At 41.0% G+C, this 21706-nt stretch overlaps 1 protein-coding gene across 3 annotated transcripts in view; it reads right to left on the minus strand.

The window, feature by feature from the left end:
• Positions 1 to 4162: 4162 nt before the first annotated feature.
• The window catches only part of ltbp3 (latent transforming growth factor beta binding protein 3), a 43692-nt gene continuing 26148 nt past the window's right edge, over positions 4163 to 21706 (minus strand). For 2 of the 3 annotated variants that reach the window (XM_040032899.1, XM_040032897.1), the window contains 16 exons: positions 21514 to 21642; positions 18123 to 18242; positions 16679 to 16801; positions 16411 to 16533; positions 16110 to 16229; positions 15777 to 15905; positions 15372 to 15542; positions 15176 to 15256; positions 14797 to 14925; positions 14545 to 14682; positions 14316 to 14456; positions 9380 to 9508; positions 5799 to 5957; positions 5627 to 5716; positions 5369 to 5497; positions 4163 to 5185 (listed from right to left, as the gene is read on the minus strand). In XM_040032899.1, the coding sequence (XP_039888833.1) occupies positions 5034 to 5185; positions 5369 to 5497; positions 5627 to 5716; positions 5799 to 5957; positions 9380 to 9508; positions 14316 to 14456; positions 14545 to 14682; positions 14797 to 14925; positions 15176 to 15256; positions 15372 to 15542; positions 15777 to 15905; positions 16110 to 16229; positions 16411 to 16533; positions 16679 to 16801; positions 18123 to 18242; positions 21514 to 21642 (2063 nt within the window). In that variant the 3' untranslated portion in view covers positions 4163 to 5033. The remainder of the gene's footprint in view (positions 5186 to 5368; positions 5498 to 5626; positions 5717 to 5798; positions 5958 to 9379; positions 9509 to 14315; positions 14457 to 14544; positions 14683 to 14796; positions 14926 to 15175; positions 15257 to 15371; positions 15543 to 15776; positions 15906 to 16109; positions 16230 to 16410; positions 16534 to 16678; positions 16802 to 18122; positions 18243 to 21513; positions 21643 to 21706) is intronic. The other variant, XM_040032898.1, reaches the window with a different exon arrangement.

Consider the following 21706-nt stretch of genomic DNA (forward strand, 5'->3'; position numbering starts at 1 on the left):
ACCAAGAGTTTTTTGAATAGCTGAAAGAGAGGAGGCTTACGAGTGCTTCTCTCCTCGCTTTTGCTGATTTCTCGCTCTCATTTATATTTGAGATGGATGCCAACAGCTTAAGACTGGGAGCAGTTCTTTGCCAGGTGCAGGGTAGCAGAAAACATGTCATAGCATATGCCAGTAGGAGACTGAAGAGTGCAGAAAGAAATAACAGAAATTACAGCAACATGAAGTGAGAGCTGCTCGCTCTCAAATGGGCTGTCTGGGAAATGTAATAAATATCTCCTGGGCTGCAAATTCACTGTACAAACAGAAAACCACCCTCTGCTCCACCTTTTGGGAGATGAAGAGGAGTTTGATGGCTGTATATCCATTTGTAACTTAATCAACTGAGCAACAGCTTTAGTGCCAGAGATAGTAAGCGCAGGCTTAAAGTGTTGTCAGGTCAGGCAAACTCATGTCATGGCAACTGAGCAAGATAGTCACCTTAGAGACTCCCAGGGCAATACATCCACTCTGGCAGGTTATGCTAAGTAAGAGCTGCAACAGTTCAGGCAGTTTTGAGCCCAAAAGAAAAAGCTTACCCATCACCAGAGAAAAGGTTTGGCTAAACCTTTGACTTCTCTGCTCTGACAGTGGCCCCAAGTCAGGAAAACTGAAGGATTGCTGTATTAAGTAATCAATGATGGGCATTTAAGAGAGTATTGTTTTGTTTACAGGAAGCTGTTCTGGAGAGTGTACAACAGGGACTGGAGTGCACGCAGAATCTGTTAAGACAGACTTGAGTTGGTATGTATGATGATGTGGATAAATGGGTATAACAGTTACAGAGGTGTGTGCCCAGTAAGTTGCTGCAGCCCAAAAGACATGCTCTCACGAACCCTTTTCTAGCCACTAGACCTGTTGATTTGAAGTTCACGCTGACTTTAACACGACCAAATACTGGTACAACTGCCAAAGTCCTTCTCTGAGAGTGGTTTATTAAGTGGTACTGTGTGCCTGAGAGCATTCAGTTCAAAACAGAAATTTTGAAAATGGGGTATTTCAGGAGCTGCACACGTTATATGAGGTCAAGAAAACATTGAATCATCGTCAAGGTAACGCACAGTGTGAACGTTTTAACAGGACGCCTCACGGCCTATCACGACACAGCTTTCTACTGGAGAAGAAACACTGTCGGCCTGAGTATTTTCAAGAACTATTAAATGTGCACAATGGAACTCCCCATGAAACGACAGGTGACTCACCACATTACCTCTGGCTTGGAGTGCAGTCACACCTTCCTGTAGATGCTTTGCTAGGTGAAAAGCAGGTATAGAAATTAGGAAAAGAATTATGGCTCATTTATGATATCATATTGGTTTTTAGGCTGGACATAATTATTCCACAGGTGACTGGCAAGAGTGTGGTAAATGGGTCCCTAGCTGCAAGGTCACAATCTTAGAGGGGGGTGGCCAAAATTCAGTCCCTCTGGGCGCTGGGGTGTGAGGTGGTAGCAAAGAAAAGACAACTTGCAAGGGAGTGTGAGGTCCACAGGATTTGTTCCTTGCCGTGTTGTCTAATTTGTCCAGGTTCATTTGTCCGGCAGCTTATTATGCAGCATGGAAAAATGAAGTTCAAATGTTAGTGCTCTTTGATTTACTGAGTAGAATGAGTTCCTTGTGTTCTCAAAATAATGATCTGTCAAAGGTTCACAGTAGCAGTCGGCTATCCTAGAAAAAATATATCCTAATGCAGTAGTTATTCAATGTAAGACATGTAGGACACTGGGCTAAGAAGATGAGGTTCAACACTAAGCATGTGGCAGTGTGTGACATTCTCTCGCCCATCTTTCGCTTCATCATCCTACTTTCTCTTCCTGTGTGTTGCCGATGCTGATGTAGAGGGTGCTGACAGTATGCCTTCTTCATCAGAGTCATTCCCACTGCTGGAGGTGGTGTCTGACAGTTCGCTGGAGGGCCTGAATCAGTTATTGGTCATCTGGTCATCTGGTCATTGTCATCGTTATCATCCTCTTTTGGCCACTTCCAGGTACCGAGCTAGAGAGCACTAACACTGGGGCATCATCCTCAGAATCATTTTCAGTGTCACGTTCAGCTTCAGATTAATTCCAAATTGGCTTCTTACCATTACTACCCTCTTCATCGGCCTCTTCCGCAGTATTTTCAGGATTGTCCTCAATAATTATGTTGGAAATGGCATTGTGCTGTAGTTGTTCAGGAAAAAGAGAGTTCAAAATACAGACGATTTCCTCATTTAACAGGTCACACATTATACCAACCCACAGCCAGCTGACCAATAGACAAATTTTGTCAATTTCTGCATATCGTTTCACTAAAAGTAATGCCTGGAATATCCTACCCCTATAAAAACAAATAGATAACTATTTTACTGTTTTAATGCTCAGATAGTGGGAAAACACTTTGTGAAATCTGTGCAAATCTCTGTGAAATCCAGTTGTATCTGAGAGCTAAATCAGTTTAGCTTTCACATTTCAGCAGCAAATTTCCCTTAGTGGTGCCCCTGGCAATAATGTCCACAACACTGAAGGAATTATAGTGACACAAAGAGACCACAAGATGGTGCCATTATTTAGGTAGCTGATAACATTTGTGGGCTTTTAAGTTTAGGATATCATTTTCACCACTAGTTTAGCCCTAGTTTAAACTGATTGTGTTTGAAACTTGAGATTAAGATTTAGATAAAAAAAATTAACTTGTAGAAAATGATTATGGACAAGACTTTCAAGCTTTGATATCCAACATCTGAAGGACCTCATTTGCAGCACTTAGAGGAATGGCTACATTTGTCCTGTGTTACTACTTTAAACTTTTTTATTGAATATAACAAAATCTATCTATAAACACTTCCTGATGCTGCAGAATGTTTAAGCCTACAGTATTTAAAATCTCACCACTAAATATGAGAGGATTGCAGATTGCAATCAACTGAGTTCTGCTGTCTTACTTACCAGTTGAACTGCATAATTAAGTTCGTAATCCAAGCTATGGTAGCCACCGTAGGACAAACACTCTGGCCAACATTCATCTGTATTTACTCTGGAGGACACTGTAAAACTTTGTGAAAGGTGCAGGATACAAGTCGAGGAGCTAGTGAAGCTCACTTCTGCCTCATAGCGATACTGAGGTGAGTTGTTGAGGATATCCTGAACTTGTCATTAAGCGCTGCTGTTTCTGCTACAGTTAAGTGCTGTTAGCCTCTGTTAGCTGCTATTAGCCCCTGGTAGCTACTGGTAGCTGTCGTTAGTAAACTGCTGGACATTGTTGAACTCACACACTTATTGAAAAACTTATTGAAAAACAACAATCTTAGGTTATAACCAGCTTTTGTTGTAGTTAAAATGGCTTGCTGTTGAAATTATCAAAAATATTTGTAAAATTTAAAACTTTAAACTTAAAAACTTATTTTGTTAAATATAATTCGGAACATTTGTTCCAATTCCAAGGAGTTACTTCTCCGTCGTACTTATTTTGTGTGAGGATACAATAAAAATCTTGCTCGTGCTATTGAAAATGGTATTGAGTATTAAGCATTTTCCTGGTTTACAAGTCTGAAATTCTAGTATCGGGAAAACCCGTTAGAGCCCTGACTTTAGCTCACTTGAGGTGAGGAGGAAGAAGATTGGCAGGTTTGTACACACATATAAAAATGCATTTAGATTGAACTGTATTCAAGTTGGTGGGGCAGCATGATGGCTTCCATAAGCCCACTCCTATGTTTTTTTTTTATGAATTATTTATAAGCTCATGAGAATAAGCAGATGTAATTACACACTAATTAAGGTGCATTTATGAGTACAACATTCTATTTTTCTTTTTAAATAAACTCAAAAATGATCTGACTGTACCTTTAAAATGTGAAATCAGTACTGTGTGTGGAGGAAAAAAAAGCACATGAACATAAATCTAATGGAAGATCTTGGGAGACTCTGCCATGCACTGGGTTTATTTGCTTTCTAGGCGTGCTTGAAAGGCAACACTGAATCATCCACAGTCCGATCCGGCATATTTCTGAACATGACTGTGGGAGAACTTTGTGCCTCCCTGCCTGAATGTGTCTGTCTGAACTTAAAGCATTGCTATTTTCCACATATCTTCATATGTGTGGAAAAAAACATATTTCCCTCAAACAGAAGAAAAACAAATGCATGAAAGGTTGTCATTTTTTTAATCAAATTCTTCTTATCACAACAGCATCTTTGGCTTTCTAAATACTTTAATGCAGTGTTTAATGGCAATAGGTGTTAAACTTGCTTGATTTCTTTTTCAGAATAAGCTATATTTCGCGAATATTTCCACTATATTTATTGCTAAGTGCGTGAAATGTTTTTATCAAAGCTTAAGTTCACTTAGGTGCACATGTCAAATTATACAAAAACCTCAGGTTTCTCATATTTTACATAAACAAATAAAGAAGGGGAGGACAGGGACCAATCCACGAAACAAACTGTACAAAAAAACAATGTCAACAACGTGTGGCAAAGAAATAAAATCCAGATGACTAAAACATGAAAGAATGTGGATGCAACTGGGAATGTAAATGGGAATACCACAAGGCATTCCTACAATATACAACTACTGAATAGGTTAAAGACAATTATAATACCATAGAAATGTTTGAAACTCATTTCCTCATTGTTTGAATCAAAAATTCAAAAGAAGATAAAAGCAACTGGGAGGTCACAAAATGCACAATTTAAACTACAAAAACAGTTCAAAATAAAAAAATAATTACAAAATACTTTTAGCGCACAAATAAACAAACATATTCCTTATCTGTGTTGCAGATTTTTTTAAAATGTGGACTGGCCAATGAAAAAGGGGCTGACAATGATATGTTTTGTACATTTTATATTGTTATGACGTGGCTCCCGATGACAACATGTTTGTATGTTTACTGCGTTCACACAGTCCCATGTATGTACCATGAGAGAGGAGTGTAAGAGCTGCACATGCTGGTTTGTTTGTGCACGCCGCGTAGATGGGGAGAGACGTAGCGGCGCGCAGAGCAACGCACAGAGGTTACCGAGTTCTGCGACGGATGCACACATTTGGCCTACGCGTGTGCACAAAGCCTTGCTTGCACAAGCACTTGTACGAGCCAGAAGTGTTCACACAGCGAGCGTTCTTGCATGGACTAACACGGACATCTGGTTCTGCACACTCGTCAATGTCTGGAACAAAGAAAATCAAGTATTCATTAGTGACAATGAGCCATAAAACAGAAATCCAAACATTACTTGACAGAACAAAGTTATAATCTGCACATTGGCTGCTGTACATACACTAATAAGAGAATCTAGGACTCTAAAAGAATATGTGTATTTGCATTTTTGTAGTGTATATGTAGGACAGACCTATACAGCGAGCACGCGAGTAGTCTAGCCTAAAGCCTGGGTTACATTCACACATAGTGCCCAGGTAGGAACGGACACAGCGGCCATGTCCACAGCTGCATTCGTCGGAATCTTCTTCTGAACTGTCACCTTTTCACAAAACGAACCAGGGGAAAAGAGAAAATGGGGGCAGAAAGAGGTAAATAAATAAGCCTCGTCTGAGGGCAGGAATGTTTCAGCTATCACTGATTTTTAACAAAAACTGTCATTGAGTGTTACCCGGGTTGTAGTTGGGAAAAGCTGCCTGCAAATCCTGTTCCCCGTCTGACTCCGTCTCAAGATGCATCCCACACAGATGGCTGAACATTGCTGGGTAAAACAGATAAAATTCTTGTTAATTCAATAAATGGATTAAGTCCTAAAGAGGTCTGGTAAATTTTCAGTAGCTCACCTGAGTTTCTGGGAGGGCAGCTGTTACACTCGGGCCCCCAGCCACGACCGAAGTGACAGCAGCACTCTGAATACGTCACCACCCGGTTCTGGGGCTCGCTGCAGATCCAGCCCTCCTCAATTCGCGTGAAGCACACATCCTTGTGAGCTGCAGTCCGATCTAGAGATGGAAAAAAGGATAAAAAACAAGTCATGAAATTTTAACTGATCTCAGTGTTCAAGTGTATTTAATAAGAGAAGGTAAAGAATACTAATCTTAATATACAATATTTGAAAAAAGTCAGATTGGTTCACATTGCAAATTACACCTAAAAACAGTAAATGTACATTTTTATTTGTACTACAAAGTAAGCACACAAATACTATTTTTTTACAAGCTTGTAATATCTGGGAGTAACAGGCATCAGGCGCCCATTCAGACATGTATATCCATCTACACCATATGGACAAAAGTATCGGGCCACCCACACACTTAGGCTACGTTCACACTGCAGGTCTTAATGCTCGATTCCGATTTTTATGTCTGCTTGTTCACACTACAAATAAAATGTGACAGCAAACGCGCTCTAGTGTGAACCCTCAAAGCGGCCACATGCGCAAAAGAAGACGTCACACACAACGCGCTCTGTTTAGACTCAAACCAAACAGTATTGTTTGACTGATGGCCCTTAATATAAAGACTTGTTTCGGACTTTACGTTTCCCAATTTTGCTTTAAGTTATAAAGTTATTTTGTTATTTACATATGGCCTAATAATTATCCTTATTGCTGTTTTAGAGCGGAGCGGTGCTTCAAAGGATAGTCGCAGATTTCTGTCAGAATCTGCAGATTATACAGTACAAATGAAATGTTCACGTTTCTCCAACGTTGTCTTCCCAACAGTTTCACTGACATCTACATGGGATGGCCAGGAAGCGTTCGCGATGTCTTATCGGGCGCTTCTCCGGCGCTGATAATTGGCATCTGACGGATTTAATGCGACATGACCGTTCAAACAGCAGTCGCTTTCTAAAACATCAGATATGTATCTGATTCAGTACCACATACGAAAGTGACCCAGATCGGATTTGAAAATATTGGATTTGTGCCGTTCACACTGTCATACCATGATCGGATATGGGTCGCATAGGGTCAAAAAAGTCGGATTTGATGCGCTTTCGCCTACAGTGTGAACGTAGCCTAAACCTACAGGAGCTGCTCAGCCATGAAAACCCGGGCCATGAAGCTCCCAGCACACAGTTTTTGTGCTGTTGTTAAGGCAGAGGAAGTTAGGAACTCTGCAGTTATTCAGTCAGCAGGGTGTTGGTGACATTTACACACAATGTGCCTCAGCACTCGGCCACACCGCTTTGACTTTACACGGTCTGCCACTTTGTGGCTGAGTTGCTTTTGGTTCCTAAACTCTTTCACTTCATAATAATACCGCTACTGTTGATCATGGGATCATGTAAAAGGGACTTTTTGTGTCATCACAGTGGCATCCTTGTAGTACAATGCTTAAATTCAGGGCGACATTTAGGGAAACCCATTGTTTTGTTTGTAAAGGCAGACGGCATCTCTCTTAAGAGAAGTAAGAGGTGTGGCCAAATACAATTGCCCATACATAAGACTGCATGGAGTCCTGTGAAAAACTAAATACACCCCATGATTCAAACTTGTAAAACAACTTTCGGCCCACTCTTCTTTATGACATTGCTTTAACTAACTGAAATGTGTAAGCATTTGTTTATGCACAACTCTCTTAACGTACCGCTACAGCATTTAAATCAGGTTGAGGTCTGGACTGGGCCACTGCAACTCCTTGATTCTTTTCTCTTTATAAAAAAAAATTGCTTGTGTAGTTTTTATCATTTTCCCCTACATGACCCAGATTCAGCCAAGATTTAGAGATTGCCTCACGTTTGACTCTAAAATACTCTGCAATGATTTCACGGCCAACTCAATGAGTGAAGGTGCAGGCCCTGTGTCCGCAAAACAAGCCCAAATCATCACCCCATCCACCACCTTGCTTGATGCTTGATTTGAAGTGTTTGTGCATATGCTGTGTTTAATTTTAATCAAACGTGGTGCTGTGCATTCTGGTCACAGTTCCTGTCGTCTTGTGGTTTGTTAAAATGCAAGTTTGCAAATCTAAACTAAATCTAAATCTTTTTAAAGAGAACAAGAAATGCTTGTTTATTCTTTCTCTGATTGTGCTTGTCATTGACTTTAACATTACCATGGTAACTGAGCATGTTGTCTGAGTTGAAGCTCTTGACTTCTTGTATTTTCTCTGGGCTGTCTGACATTGTGATGAATTTGCTAAGATGTCCACTCCTGGGAAGATTGTGGCATTATGTTAACAAAGACCTGAATCCTTCTGGCCAGCAAACATCCAAAACCTCTGCTTTAATAGAGGTGCTCACATTTGCTGATGATCAGTTAATCAAGTGGATTTATTTAGAAGCACCTGGCTGCTACTTACCCTCTTAATACATGTGGAAGGGTGTACTTAGTTTTTCATTGGACTGCAAAGAGTCTTTTTGTATGACTGTAGTGTACGTCTCAAACTACATTTGGAGGATGGAGACCTGATCACGCTATATACTTCAAACAGATTCAGTTATTCTGTTCAATTATTCATAACGTCTTGTATCTAGGGATACGTGATAAGCATTGAGTTACCAAAACCATAAAAACACCAACAATTGTTGCTTTTACTAAGTTATTCATATGTGCAGGATACTGACAGGCTGACAAATAACAATTCCTGCAGTGTCTCTGTTTGTAGTGACAAATGATGGATGTACAAGTGTAAGACGCTAATACGATGAGATGAGAAGGCTAAAATATATTATAGTTCTGCAGAATTATTGAGAGTGGGTTGTCAGCCTTTCATGCACTGTGTTTAATAGGAAACAACACTCTTGTTGTTTGCCAGACAAAAAAGACAAACGGCTGAAGTTTAGCTTCATTAGGCAAAAACCGAATAGTTACAGATCGTTTGCTTTTGGATCTGTTTGTTCTCAGCCTCTACATTCTTGGAAATAAAGTATTATAATGTTTACTTTTAATGTTTGTCACACTTAAAAAGTGCAGCGGTGTTAATTGCAAATATTAAATGACTCCATTGGCATTGAAAACTAATGCTGTGAATCGTGTATCGTGCAGGCCTTTCTCCAGCAAATGAGAAGCTTTCAGATGCTGACTAATTCTGTAACCTAATAAATGCAATTTTCATCCACAATTTAAAAAACCCAAAACAAAAAGGATGCACATGTTTCTTTGTTTTTTTTTTTTGTTTTTTTTTTTCATTTAAAAATGCAGGCGGAGTTGCGCAAATTATATGGTTACTGTCACACACTCTGGCATTGTTTGTGTGCCTAAATAAGTATATTCACCATATTTTTCATAACTACACAAAGAACAGGAAACTTTTTCTCTATAAATTGGGTAAAATGCCAGATAGAGCCAGTAAAGGCCAGATGGGACACAAATTGGAGGAATTACAGTCGGGAATTACATAAGCGGCAGATGACGAGGTAAGCCAAAGCTCATTTTGAGTGGTCAGGTTCAGGTGAGCTGACGCTGCTTTGTACCCACCGTCATAGACGCACTGTTTCAGCGCTGCACTGAAGGTGAGGGGAGGGTCACAAAAGCAGTGAAAGGAGCCGGGCGTGTTCTCACACCTCCCGTTCTTACAGTACGAGGGGTCCTGGCACTCATTCACATCTGCAAAGGGCACCACAGACACTGGTTACAGTAGGAACATCTGCTTGGGGCCGGCTATTAATTCCAAAAGAAAAAAAAAACACATTACGATATTCAGAATAATTCAGTCTGGCAACTAGTATTTTTTCCACTTATTTCCTAGAAGATGTGAAAAATACATTTCCTGCAGATTTTGCTTTTTGTTAAGGCTGATGTGAGCTCTTTTTGTAAGGGTAAGGTTTATGTCTTAGTTACCCTGTATGTCATGTTTGCTACCTGTTTACATTTTTATCATAAATACTAAACATGAGGTTTTTTGTGATAAAATTTAGCCATGCACAGTACAACACCTAGAACTCCTCTGATGTATCAGAAAGTTTAAAATAGGAGGCTCGGTTCCAGCTACATTTCAGTCTGCCAATAAATTTAAAGACACTTTAAAAGTAAGAATGTACTGTTATGCACAGTGGCTGAACTAGTTCTTTGATCACCTGCTGTATTTGTAAGTTTGCTCACTTAATAAATGAACAGTGTCTAATTTTGATGGTAGTTTCATTTCAATAGAGAGAGAAGGAATATCAACCAAAAAGCCAGAAAAAACACATTACATAAAAGTTATAAACGGATCATTGAGTGAAATAGGTATTTGTTCCTCAAGCAAAACATGACTTAGTTCTTGAACGAGTAGCACTGTTGTCAAGTTTCTTGTAGTTGGTCACCAGGTCTGCACACATCTCAGGAGGGATTTTGGCCTGCTTCACTTTACAGAAACTTTCTGAATCCTTCAGGTTTCTTGGCTGTCACTTAACTTCAAAGCTTCAACTCCCAGCAATGAGTTTCTATAAGATTGACATCTGGAGACTAGCTAGGCCACTCCATATGCTTCTTCTTTAGCCAATCCTTTGCTGTTTTGGTGGTATGCTTTGGGTCGCTGTTTTGCTGGAAGACCCATCCGTGACCCATCTTCAGTCTTCTGGCTGAGGGAAGGAGGTTCCTGTCCAAGATTTTAATTTATACGGCCTCTCAACGTAGTAAAATCGTCCTGGATCCTTAACAGAAAAACAGCCCAAGGCATAATGTTTCCAACTCCATGCTTGAGTGTGGGAATGCTTCTATCTGGGTCATAATCAGCACTTCTTTTCTATCACTATCTGACCACAGCACTCTCCCAAGGCTTCTCTGAATCATTTAAGCTGTTCACTGGCAAACAGCTTGTTTATGTGGCTTCTTGAGCAGAGGGACCTTTTGGGCGCTGCTAGATTTCAGTCCATTAAAGCACACTGGTGGTGTTTTTGGTAACTGTGTTCCCAACTGCCTTCAGATAAATAACCAGCTCCTCCCGTGTAGTTTTGGGCTGATTCACCACCTTTCTCCTCATCATCCTCACCGTATGAAGCAAGATCTTTTACGGAGCTCCAGATCGAGGCTGACTGATGGTCATTTTAGATTTCTTCCATTTCTGAATAATAACACTAAGATCAGGCAGCTTCACACCAAACTTCTTACTGATGGTCTTGTCGTCTGTTCCAGCTTTGTGCAGGTCAAAAATGTCCCTGATGTCCTTTGACACGTGTGTTTTATACACATAATGAGTTGAGATCAGGAGTATCTGTAATTGATTGACTGATTGCAATCTGTGTGTACCATAAAAATTAGAGACTGTTCATTTCTTTCTAAGTAAGGAAACTTATAATAATTATTTTCCCCACTGTAGGCCATTTACCTGGATTGGAGTTCTGTTTATTATTACTTTAAATCTCTGTTCTTTTCCTTGAAGCTTGAATTTAACAAAATATGGTGGGACTACTGTAGACTAGAACCTACATAATAGGGTTTTACCAAATACTTAGATGTCATGCTTAAAATAGAGACCTAACCACAGTGGATTTTCACAGTTTTCAGTTTCATACTCTTGATTTCTATTTTCAGTACAGAAGTACCAAGGATTTTGTGAAAAGCATACAGTTACAAACTATTTTACACAGGCCTTATGCTTTCCAAAATTAACATTTTATGACAAGAGCATATGTAGAAGTAAGTTTATTTTAGACTCATCAGTATCCATCCACCTGTTCCTGAGTAATTTATTTATGTCGTGGTTGTAGTGGTAACAGGCAGACCCAAACCATTTATACTTCGTACTCTCATGAGTCCGGGTCCTGTTATCTAAGAAGCTTTCTCTATTTTTGCAACTCTAGCATGTCAGCCACAAAAAACTGAGGTGGACTTTCCAGGAGCTGCTAGAGCCTTGTTTTGATGACATGATGCAATGGATTGGTCTTGGTAGAGTTCTTTTAATTTTAGGGATTTTGACTGCTTGTATCCTGCTTGAGGTTTATGACCACTGGTGGGACTTAAATTGACAATTCATGTGCATGTAGCATTTTACTTTTGTTGCTAACATGAGAGCTGGTCAGCTTTATTGGAGCCGATGTCCCGAACCACAGGTCAGTGCCAAGATTCTTAATATGATCCTGTGTTACCTGAACTCCTCCACTATGAGCTATCGCTTCCCATGTCACCTGTAAGGTGTAATCCTCCATTCTGTGGGACAGAACCGATCTGAAATTTGAGGCAACCATCTATGTCCCAACTGTACCTTATTCAGCAGCAAAGTGCCTCTGTGAACTTCATCTGCACATCTGCAATGGTGCGTCATTGCTGCAACATGAGACACACTCCAAACCCACAGTTTGGTTGTGTGCATAAATATAGTATAACAGACAAAACAAGGATACACATGGTGTTGAGAGCTCACTTTAAAAGACTGACCACATTTACACAGGAATTCTGGCAGTATGTTCATCATACTGCCCCCCTAAAGTCATTCTTCACTGCTGAATTTCAATACGACTTTTTTACTTCATTTGCTTTGCAATTGTAATTCTAACTGCAAGTCCTCAGCCTTTGGTCATAATGGGGAAAAAAGCAATTTTCCTGTATAACACAGATTTTTCCACCATATTAGCAAAATTACACTCCATGGGACAGCTAGGCCTATCTGGTAGCTGATGCAGCTCAGCACTGAGTGATGACCAGATGAAAGCCCAGTTATTTTTTCCATCCACAACATTAACTTCAAGATTTATGAAACAGCTACATGATAAGTCATTCTTTTCCAGCGTTGTGTAACACCAGGAACTCAAAACCTTCTTTTTTCCAGTATAGAAAACAAAGCGACTACTTCAAAAATCTCATCAACATGCAGATTTCTCCTTAACAAATGTAATATTTGTTCAATGTTTGACACTGATGAGCCACAGATCCAAGCAGCAATCACACCGGACATCACAAAGACAACCGCTGACTGGAGTTATCTAGATTAGAGAACATGTAAGCATTATTAAAGCCAAACCTAATACTTGCAGAGGAAAACGAGGCTATTTTTAACAACTCTGTCTGTTACAGCACTGGACTGAGACTGAGTCTACAGTCTAAATATAACATTTTTCCATCACAAGCACAACTTCACAGGTTGTTGTGAAATTCACAACTGATTTACGTGGACAGCACAAGCACAAGGTTTCAATCTTTATATGCTTTAGCTCTGTTGACTTGATAAAACATCACTCTCATTATATCACCATTGCTACATGTAAAAAAACAAAACACAGTCAGACAACTTACAGTATTGTGCAAAAGTCTTGAGTCTCATAACATTATATATTTTTCTAGAAAAATGGGAAATGGTTGTTGATAATTATTGAAGCGTGTGTTAACATAACTGTAGAGTTGGATGATCTTTATTCTTCAGCATAGCCTGAACCCTCTTAGAAGAGCTTTCTTGTCATTTCTTCTGTGATACCTCCCTCCTTACTTCCAGCAAACACAGTGATGATGATTTGAATCATAATTTTCAAATTTGGATTTATTATTCAATCAGTCTGGCTTCTTGATAGAACTGAGACTGATTCTGATGAGGCTTCACTCAGATGAGCCATATGCATCACTGTGCCAAGTCTTTGCTGGATTTTTCCCCCCTATTTATTAAAGACGTGAGGTTCAGATAACGTTCATCTGTTATAGATGAGACAGAAAAACTTGTCATGTTTCTTCAGATATTTTAAGGACACAGTGCACACCATGCCAAAATACATCAAATCTTTGGCCAATAGCTCTTTAAGGATCATCTGGCTGGTGCAAAAATATAGGTTCCTGGTAATAAAGTAAATAAATATTTAAACCAATTTAAAATTGGTTCTGTAAACACAACAGTGGTAGATCCCTTGAGTTGGGTGCCTTTTTATGCTTGATCAGTGTTAAATGGCTTAACAAATAAAAGAAACACTTCTCTGAAAATGGACAGGTGCAAGGACTGGATTGAAAATAAGTGAAAAAGCAGCTGATTAGCCAAGAAAAACTTTGAAAGACCTCCTAAAAGTATGGAAAACTACTGCTCAAGATCACTACGAGAAAGGTCTGACTCCTTGCAAACAAAGCATAAAGAAAGGAGGGGTGAGTCAAGACTTTTGCACAGTATTGTGTGTTTGAAATGACACATTTATTACAGCAGCAGCAGAATATATTAGTTTTGCACCTAGGCTCCAAGACCATCACTCCCTACAAATATAATATACAAAACTTGGGGAGTGAAGCGTAAATATAACCCCCCCAAAGGCTTTCAGAGTGTATTATTGATATATGATGTGAGGAGAGAGTGGGGTTTGATATGTGCATGATGCAGTGCAGCTGCAGTAACCAGCTTAAAATGGCTCACAGACGTTATTCATTTTAACCAGGCACAGAAATATTTTGTCTTACATAAAACACTTACGTAACATATAACACTGATCACTGGTCTCTCCCACTGCAGGGAGTCTGCACTCACCAGCCTGCTCCTCAGGAGTCACACAGCTGTTGCGGTCAGTGGCCAGGGTCCAGGGTGGAGAGCAGATGCAGTAATAGGAGCCCGGGGTGTCCACGCAGCGGCCATTTTTACAGTTTTCTGGGTTCTCACACTCATTCACATCTGCGCAAAAAACCCAAAACAAACAGTGTTCAGGATTATTCCTATAGTATCCTGATAAATGCAGTTTAAGCTGGGCGAAGATACTAACCTGCTACTGTTACCATTACGCACTTTTTCCTGTTGGAGTCTGGGACCCAGGGTTGATTGCAGTTGCAGTAGAAGGACCCTTCAGTGTTGATGCACCGGCCATTAGTACACATAGACTCATCGTGACATTCGTTCACATCTGGGGAAGAACAAGAAAAGAATCCATCAAACATCTTTTAGAAAGAACCTAAAAATCTCTGTTTTGAATTTTCAAAATGAACTTTTAATACATATTTTTATGGGAGGGATTTACCAATGCACTCAAGGAGGTTGCTATCGTAGTAGAAGCCCTGTTGACAGTAGCACTCGTAGCCTGGAAGCGTGTTCTCACAGCGACCCTTCTTACAGATTTCTTCAGCAAACAAGGAACACTCGTCAATATCTGTGGACAAGGAGAGAAAGATTGCTTCCTGAGCGGCAGATTCACAGCTGATTCTCAGAGGGATTAACTGACAACTGTGACTAACAGCAAACATTAGAAACTGTCAGCTTCTTTGGACATGGATGAAACAAAGGCTCTGCAGCTGATTAAAGTGGAGCTCAGATTGTTTCAACATCACAGAATGGATTAAGCACTGTGTAATTCTGGTGTGCAGTATGTGATCTTGGCTCTGACTTTACACAATACCTACCCTGGTAGGCCGGGAGGTTGTACTGGAGACTCTCTTCATAGTAGAGACCCTGCCCATTTGGACAAAGGTCGTGGAACTCGGCTGGGTTGGAGAAGTAAAAGTTGAATTCACAGTACATGATGTAATTTCCACGTGTTTACTGAACACAAATATAAGTTGACTTACTTTTTGTGTACATGGTAAGGTTCACATTTACCTGAATGGGAGACAGGACAGGGATAGATCTCACAGTGATCTCCCCATCCCACTCCGATGGAGCAGCAGCACTCCTGCTTGGTGACATTGGTGGCCAGGACGCTATCGCAGAAAACGGTGTCATCAAGGTTCAGGTAGCACTCTTTCTTCTCATCCATCAGCACTCGAACAGCTGCAGCATGAGGAGGGTTTAGTGTGGATTTCCAGCGACTTCACTGGGCTACAAACGGCCTTGGGTTTAACTCAGTTCAATTTTATTTATAAAGCACCGAATCACCACAAATCACCTCAAGTTAGACCCTACTATAATGCAAAGCCCAGATGCCCTTTCTTTTTGACCTTAACAGCTCATACATATACAGAATATGATGATTTATGTCTTCTGAGGAAATCAGAGCAGACTTACGCTCACAGTAGTGTCTATCCTCTGAGAGGATGTAACCGTGATTGCAGACACACTCGTATGAGCCCGGTTTGTTCCCACAAAAGCCGTGGGGCTGGCAGAGACTTCTGTCCAAGGCGCATTCATCAATGTCTGAAAGAGAAATCAGACGGGCTGCTCTAAATATGGGAATTCATACAACACCTGAGTTGTGAGTAAGGAAAAAGTGTGCTGTTTGTGCATTAAATGATTCACAAAAATGACGACCTTTCAAAATTTTAAATAAAAGGCCAAACGTGGTGTTCAATCCAATTCACAACATTATCATTTATTACACACATGACGTGACTGACTGACCTTGGCATTCCCTGCCTCCGACCAGTTTGTACCCCTGCTGGCACTCGCAGTGGTATGTACCCATCTTGTTGATACAGCGGCCCCCATGACAGCTTGATGGATTTTTACACTCGTTGATATCTGACGGGAAGGAAACAAAAACAGCGCCAGAATGTGAAGCATGTGATGGGAAGCTGGAGCTCTGTTCTTTCCTCGAACTGGTCAAGGCTTCACTGAACTTTTTTTATGTGCTCTTAATAAAAGCAGGTGGTTAAAAGATTGCATTTCACTGTCAGCGCTATCTGAGTGTATGGTTTCATGCCTTCACAGTGGCTGCCCTCTTGTGTGCGCTGGTATCCTGGGTAGCATTGGCATTTGAAGGAGCCGTCAGTATTGATGCAGTGGCCGTTAGCGCATAGCCGAATGTCCGCACACTCATCGATGTCTGCGTGGGAGAAATCATTTCAGTGAACCCAGCTGGTGCAAACACACCTTCTTTTATTGACAACTCCTCATTAAAATGCGCTTGTGGGGATGAGGTTGCTCAGTTTTAAGACAGGCTTGCTCCAGGTGACAAAAGCATTACTTACCAGTGCAAGCTTTGCTGTCTACAGATGGGAGGAAGCCCTCGTTGCACAGGCAGCGGTAGGTACCAGCCAGGTTCTCACAGTGACCGTTAGGGCAGATGCCAGGCTTCTGACACTCATTAATATCTGGTGAAACGTGGGAGAGATCCAAACAACTTAGTGTGATGCAGTAGCCACAGATCGCTGCTTCTTCTTTGGATTCTTGCTGAGTTTACCTGCGTATTATCTTGATGTTTGGGTTTGACAAGACTTGATAACCGTTCCTGTCACTCTACTACAAATTCCTGCTACTGGAAGTATTTGCCATTTATTTTGGGGGATTTGACATGTGATTTATGTTCAAGTTCTATATTTAGTCCTTTGACTACGATATCATTTCCTAGTGCTTCAGAGCTTTGTTTCCTACGCTGCTAGTTACCTTTCCTGTCCATTCTCTCCTAGCCTCATCTCTGTGTTTTGGCTTTTAGCTCTCCTTTGGGAAGTCAGCCCTGTTTCCATGTCAAGTTTGGATGTTTGAGTCTGTGTCTCAGTGTTATTTATTTCCTGTTTTATTTTGACAATCTCTTGTCTCCTGTGTTTTGTGTTTAGTTCTACTTCCCTCAGCTCGTCCTCGGTGATTAGTCCCACCTGTTTCCTCACCCCTCATTATCTCGTGTGTATTTATTCTTTGTTGTGTATTCCCTCGTGGTAGTGTGTTCCTTTGCCCTGTATCTCCTGTGTTTTACTTCAAGAATCAAGTTCCTGCCCAGTAGCTGTTTTTGGATTTGTTTTCCTGTGGACTTCCAGCAATAAAGCTGTGCTTTTGAGCTCATTCCTGGTTTCCAGAGCCCTGCATTTGGGTCCTAAATCCTGTCTGCCTCACTGCCGAATCCTGTTGTATGACTTCTTGTCTTATTTTGTGAGTCTCTTGTGCCTTGTTCTTAGTTCTACTTCCTGTGTCTTTGATTAGTTTCCCAGGTGCTGTCACTTCCCCTAATTGCCTTCTGTGTGTTGTTGTGCCTCAGTCCACTTTTGCTCCCAGTCATGTCATACTGTTTCGATCCAATTATTTTGTTCTTGAGCATAACTCAGCTGTCATAAGACAGGTCACCAGAGAGAGAGACATTCATGCTTAAATTCACAGTTACAGCCAATTTCGAGTTATCATTTAATCTAAGTGCATGTGCTTGGACTGTAGGAGCACCGACGCAGACACAGGGAGGAAAATAAAGCCAAATAAATGTCTTGCTTTTTGTTTTTAAACTCTTCTCTTGCATCCTGCATTTAGGTCCTTAGTGTGCACACTCCAAACCTTAACCTTGATTTATTCCATAAATTACAAGGCGGCAAATGAATGTCACGCTTTTTTGTGTCTCAATCTCAGCAGGTTTTGGTTTTCTTAAAGTTTTAGTGTGATGATAAAAGGCCACTAGTGATCAGTTTTGCTGTATGGCAGAGCTGCACTTACCATAGCAGATGCCAGCACGGGCTTCATGACCAGGCAAGCAGGGGACACACTCGTAGGAGCCTGGCGTGTTCTCACATTGTTCATTGGGACAAGTGTCGGGATTCAAACACTCATTTATGTCTGAAAAAGATGTGGAGAAGCTTACACACCGTCTAGCGGTGCACATATTAACAAGTAGAGCACGGACGCATGCATATTGTAGCAACACACATAGTAGGTAGGGGTGCAACAATACTCGTATCGATATTGAACCGTTCGATACAGTGCTTTCGGTTCGGTACGCATATGTATCGAACAATACAAAATTTGTAATTTATTTTATCAACTTTCCTTCTGACGATGCTGTCTGTGTTGAGCGCTCAGTGAATCTGCGTTCGACTACTCCGCCTAGGCTGCACTGTCGAGCGCAGATCCACTGAGCATTCAACACAGACAGCATCGTCAGAAGGAAGAGCGCAGGGCAAGCTAGCGAGACAGAAGTTAAGCTCACCTTGCAACATGGCAAATTGAACCTCCCCCACCCTCATTCAGATCTGGCGTTTGGAATTATTTTGGTTTTTATGTGACGTATGACCCTGAAGGTAAGCGCGTCATGGACTAAAGTAAAACAGTATGTTGGATGTGCCACGCAATGCTCAATTACATGGGTGGGAACTAGTGTGTTAGCGCAGTTAGCTTGTTAACGTGTTGGCCGTCTAGCCCCACACACGGGGCGATCAGGGGTAGCTCGTTAACGGAGATTTGCCGTGTTGTGGCGTTAACGTCATTTCAACGAGATTAAGGCTGACAGCACTAGTGGGAACACAACGAATATGACTGCACATTTACCCCAACATCATCCTAGTGCAAAGACAAGTGGAAGCAGACAAAAACAACAAGCATGCATGCTACAAACTTTACCCGAGTCATTTAGACAGCCGTTAGCACATGATTCTCCTTATGGGGACCTGATATGTTTAATATTGTGGCGAGCTCAGACAAGGAGGAGACGGAGGTGTCGTTTGGTCTTGCTTCCCGTGAGCTAGCCAGGGAGCACAGCCGTTTATTGACATCTGCAGAAGAACACTGCCGCTAGCTAACTGCTCAGCGCCGCAACCACGTAGCAACAACAACACACAGAGCGCTCTCTGACCCCGGAAGGACACACCGTCGCAGCGAGAAGGCGTCACCCGTCACTATGGCAACATAAACAAAACATAACTGTACAAACAGAACCCCAAACAGCCTTGACCCGCTACAATATGCTGCTGAGAATATAGCCCAGAAGAAGCGTATAGTATAGCTTTTATTTTGGAAAGAGCCATTTCTCTGTAATAAACTCTCTTTTCCAAAGATGAGTGATTCCTCAATCAGATACAGGGCTTGCAAAATCGCTAGCCCGACGTCCCGGGGCTAGCGATTTTTCCAGTCGGGCTACCAAAATCGACCTCTGCCCTGCCCGTCGGGCTATTGTAGGAAGGAAAAATATATGTCAATGCTTTTGCATTCTTTCGGAAACGTAGCTGAGTAATTATGTCATTGGCATCGGCGAGCCACTGTCAATATGTGACATATTGAAATCGCGTTTGAATTTGCGCTTGTTTTTTGCTTTCGCTTCGCAATCACGCGAACTGTGTATAGAGAGCGACAGCACTGATTGGTGAGTGATGATAATTTGCGCACCAATTCCTCTGACATCGTCTTATCAATCGTTAGCTTACTATGCAAACATGACAAGTGAAATCTCCCGCAGCAAGCTTAAACATGTGAGAGGTTGATCGCGCAGAGAATCGCTGACCGTTATGTGTGCGTGTGTAAAAGCAGCAGGATATATATTTTAGTTCTGCTGAGCCAAATAAGACAGGTCAGGGTGAAGAAGTGATAGCCAAAGAAAAGCTTACCACAAAACGGAAAAGTTATGACAAATCAGACTATAAGGCAAAAAGAAAGTGCAGCTTTATGGTTTCCTGGACAAAAGAATTTCTGTGGCTGCAATATGACAAGCTAAATAACCAGGGCTGCACATAAGTGGTCCGCAGGTGCGCATTCGCTGTCAAAATAAAAAAAAAAAACGCGCACAAGTTATGAAGTTGCAACGCGTGTTTGCATACATAAGATTTTCTGGAGGAGGACAGACATTTGTTTAGAACTCTTAAAGATGTCGAAGAAGCTCCTTTAAGCAATTACTTTGGTGTTCCTCCACCTCCAAACAAATGTCAGAAGGAGTCCGAACCACAAAAGAAGCGCGTATTCTCGGAAAAGTGGTCGCAGGAGGTGAGCTGGCTTCAAACAAATGATGAACGCACAGAGATGTGGTGCGGAATGTGCCGTGAAAATCCCACTCTAGCGGACAAAAACAGTGCTTTTTATATGGACGCAAACGCGCGTTGCAACTTCTTTTCTGGTGCGCGTCTTTTATTTTGACAGCGAATGCGCACATGCAGACCACTTATGTGCACCCGTGTAAATAACATAATGTTCTGCCGGGTGTGTTGTTGGTTTTCCCTCGATTTCTGAGTCGACAAGCGCCTTTGTTACTGGGACCAGTCATTTTAAGAAAGGCCCCCATTAGAACCCATGAGAAATGCAAGAAATGCATTATTGCTCAGTCTGCAATATCTTTCCCAGAACAAACACCAATTGCAAATAACATACTAAAAATAAACCTGAGAAATCTGTTTAGAACAGCGTACTATGTTGCAAAGAGTGAACTACCACTGGCAAAATTTAGCAGTCTTTGCAAACTTCAAAAAGCAAATGGCCTAGATCTTGGTTCCACTTGTCTCTTACCCGTGACTTCAGTGGAAATTTCAAATTCAGGATCTGACACAGACTGATTCATGTCCTACACAGTTCTTACAAGTTCATAGAAATTTCTGTTCAATTAGAACCAAGTATTTGAGTTGATGATTGTAATTTTTATACAATGTTGTAATTTGTTTTTCAACAATTTTTTGATTAATGTTTTGTTTCCTTTACAATATTATACTTTAATGTATAATATTGTAAAGGAAACAAAACATCAATCAAAAAATTGCTCTCTTTTTTATTCGGGCTACTTACATTTATTTTGGGCTACCAAAAACTGGAGAGTCCCTGCCCGAAGGGCTACCAGGGATTTTGAAATTTTGAGAGCCCTGAGATATATTTATTTTTTTAATTACTTTTGTTTCAGCAACATTAAATTTAAAAACTGTACTTTTGAGTTAAAATATATATTTATAATTTGAATAAATGACAAATTAAAAAGGCATGAACATTTTTTTTGTATCGAAAAAATATCGAACCGTGACACCAAAGTATCGAACCGAACCGAACCGTGAATTTTGTGTATCGTTGCACCCCTGTGCTGTGTCAGTGGGAGGCCTGTGCTCTAGTATGCACAGTGTCACAATGACCTGTGTTTTTGTACCTTCACAGGCTGGACTACGGTGTGACTTGCTCCTAAAACCGCTGTGACATTCACATTTATAAGAGCCTGGTAGGTTCACACAACGACCCCCGATACCACAGATGTCCTGGTTAAAGCACTCATCCACATCTGCAACACAGAGAGGTCAGAGTCAGTGCAGGGATATAGAAAAAAATCATTTTAATATTGGAAA

The sequence above is a fragment of the Simochromis diagramma genome, unplaced genomic scaffold (assembly GCF_900408965.1).
Source record: "Simochromis diagramma unplaced genomic scaffold, fSimDia1.1 OVJJ01000216.1, whole genome shotgun sequence".
Lineage (NCBI taxonomy): Eukaryota > Metazoa > Chordata > Actinopteri > Cichliformes > Cichlidae > Simochromis > Simochromis diagramma.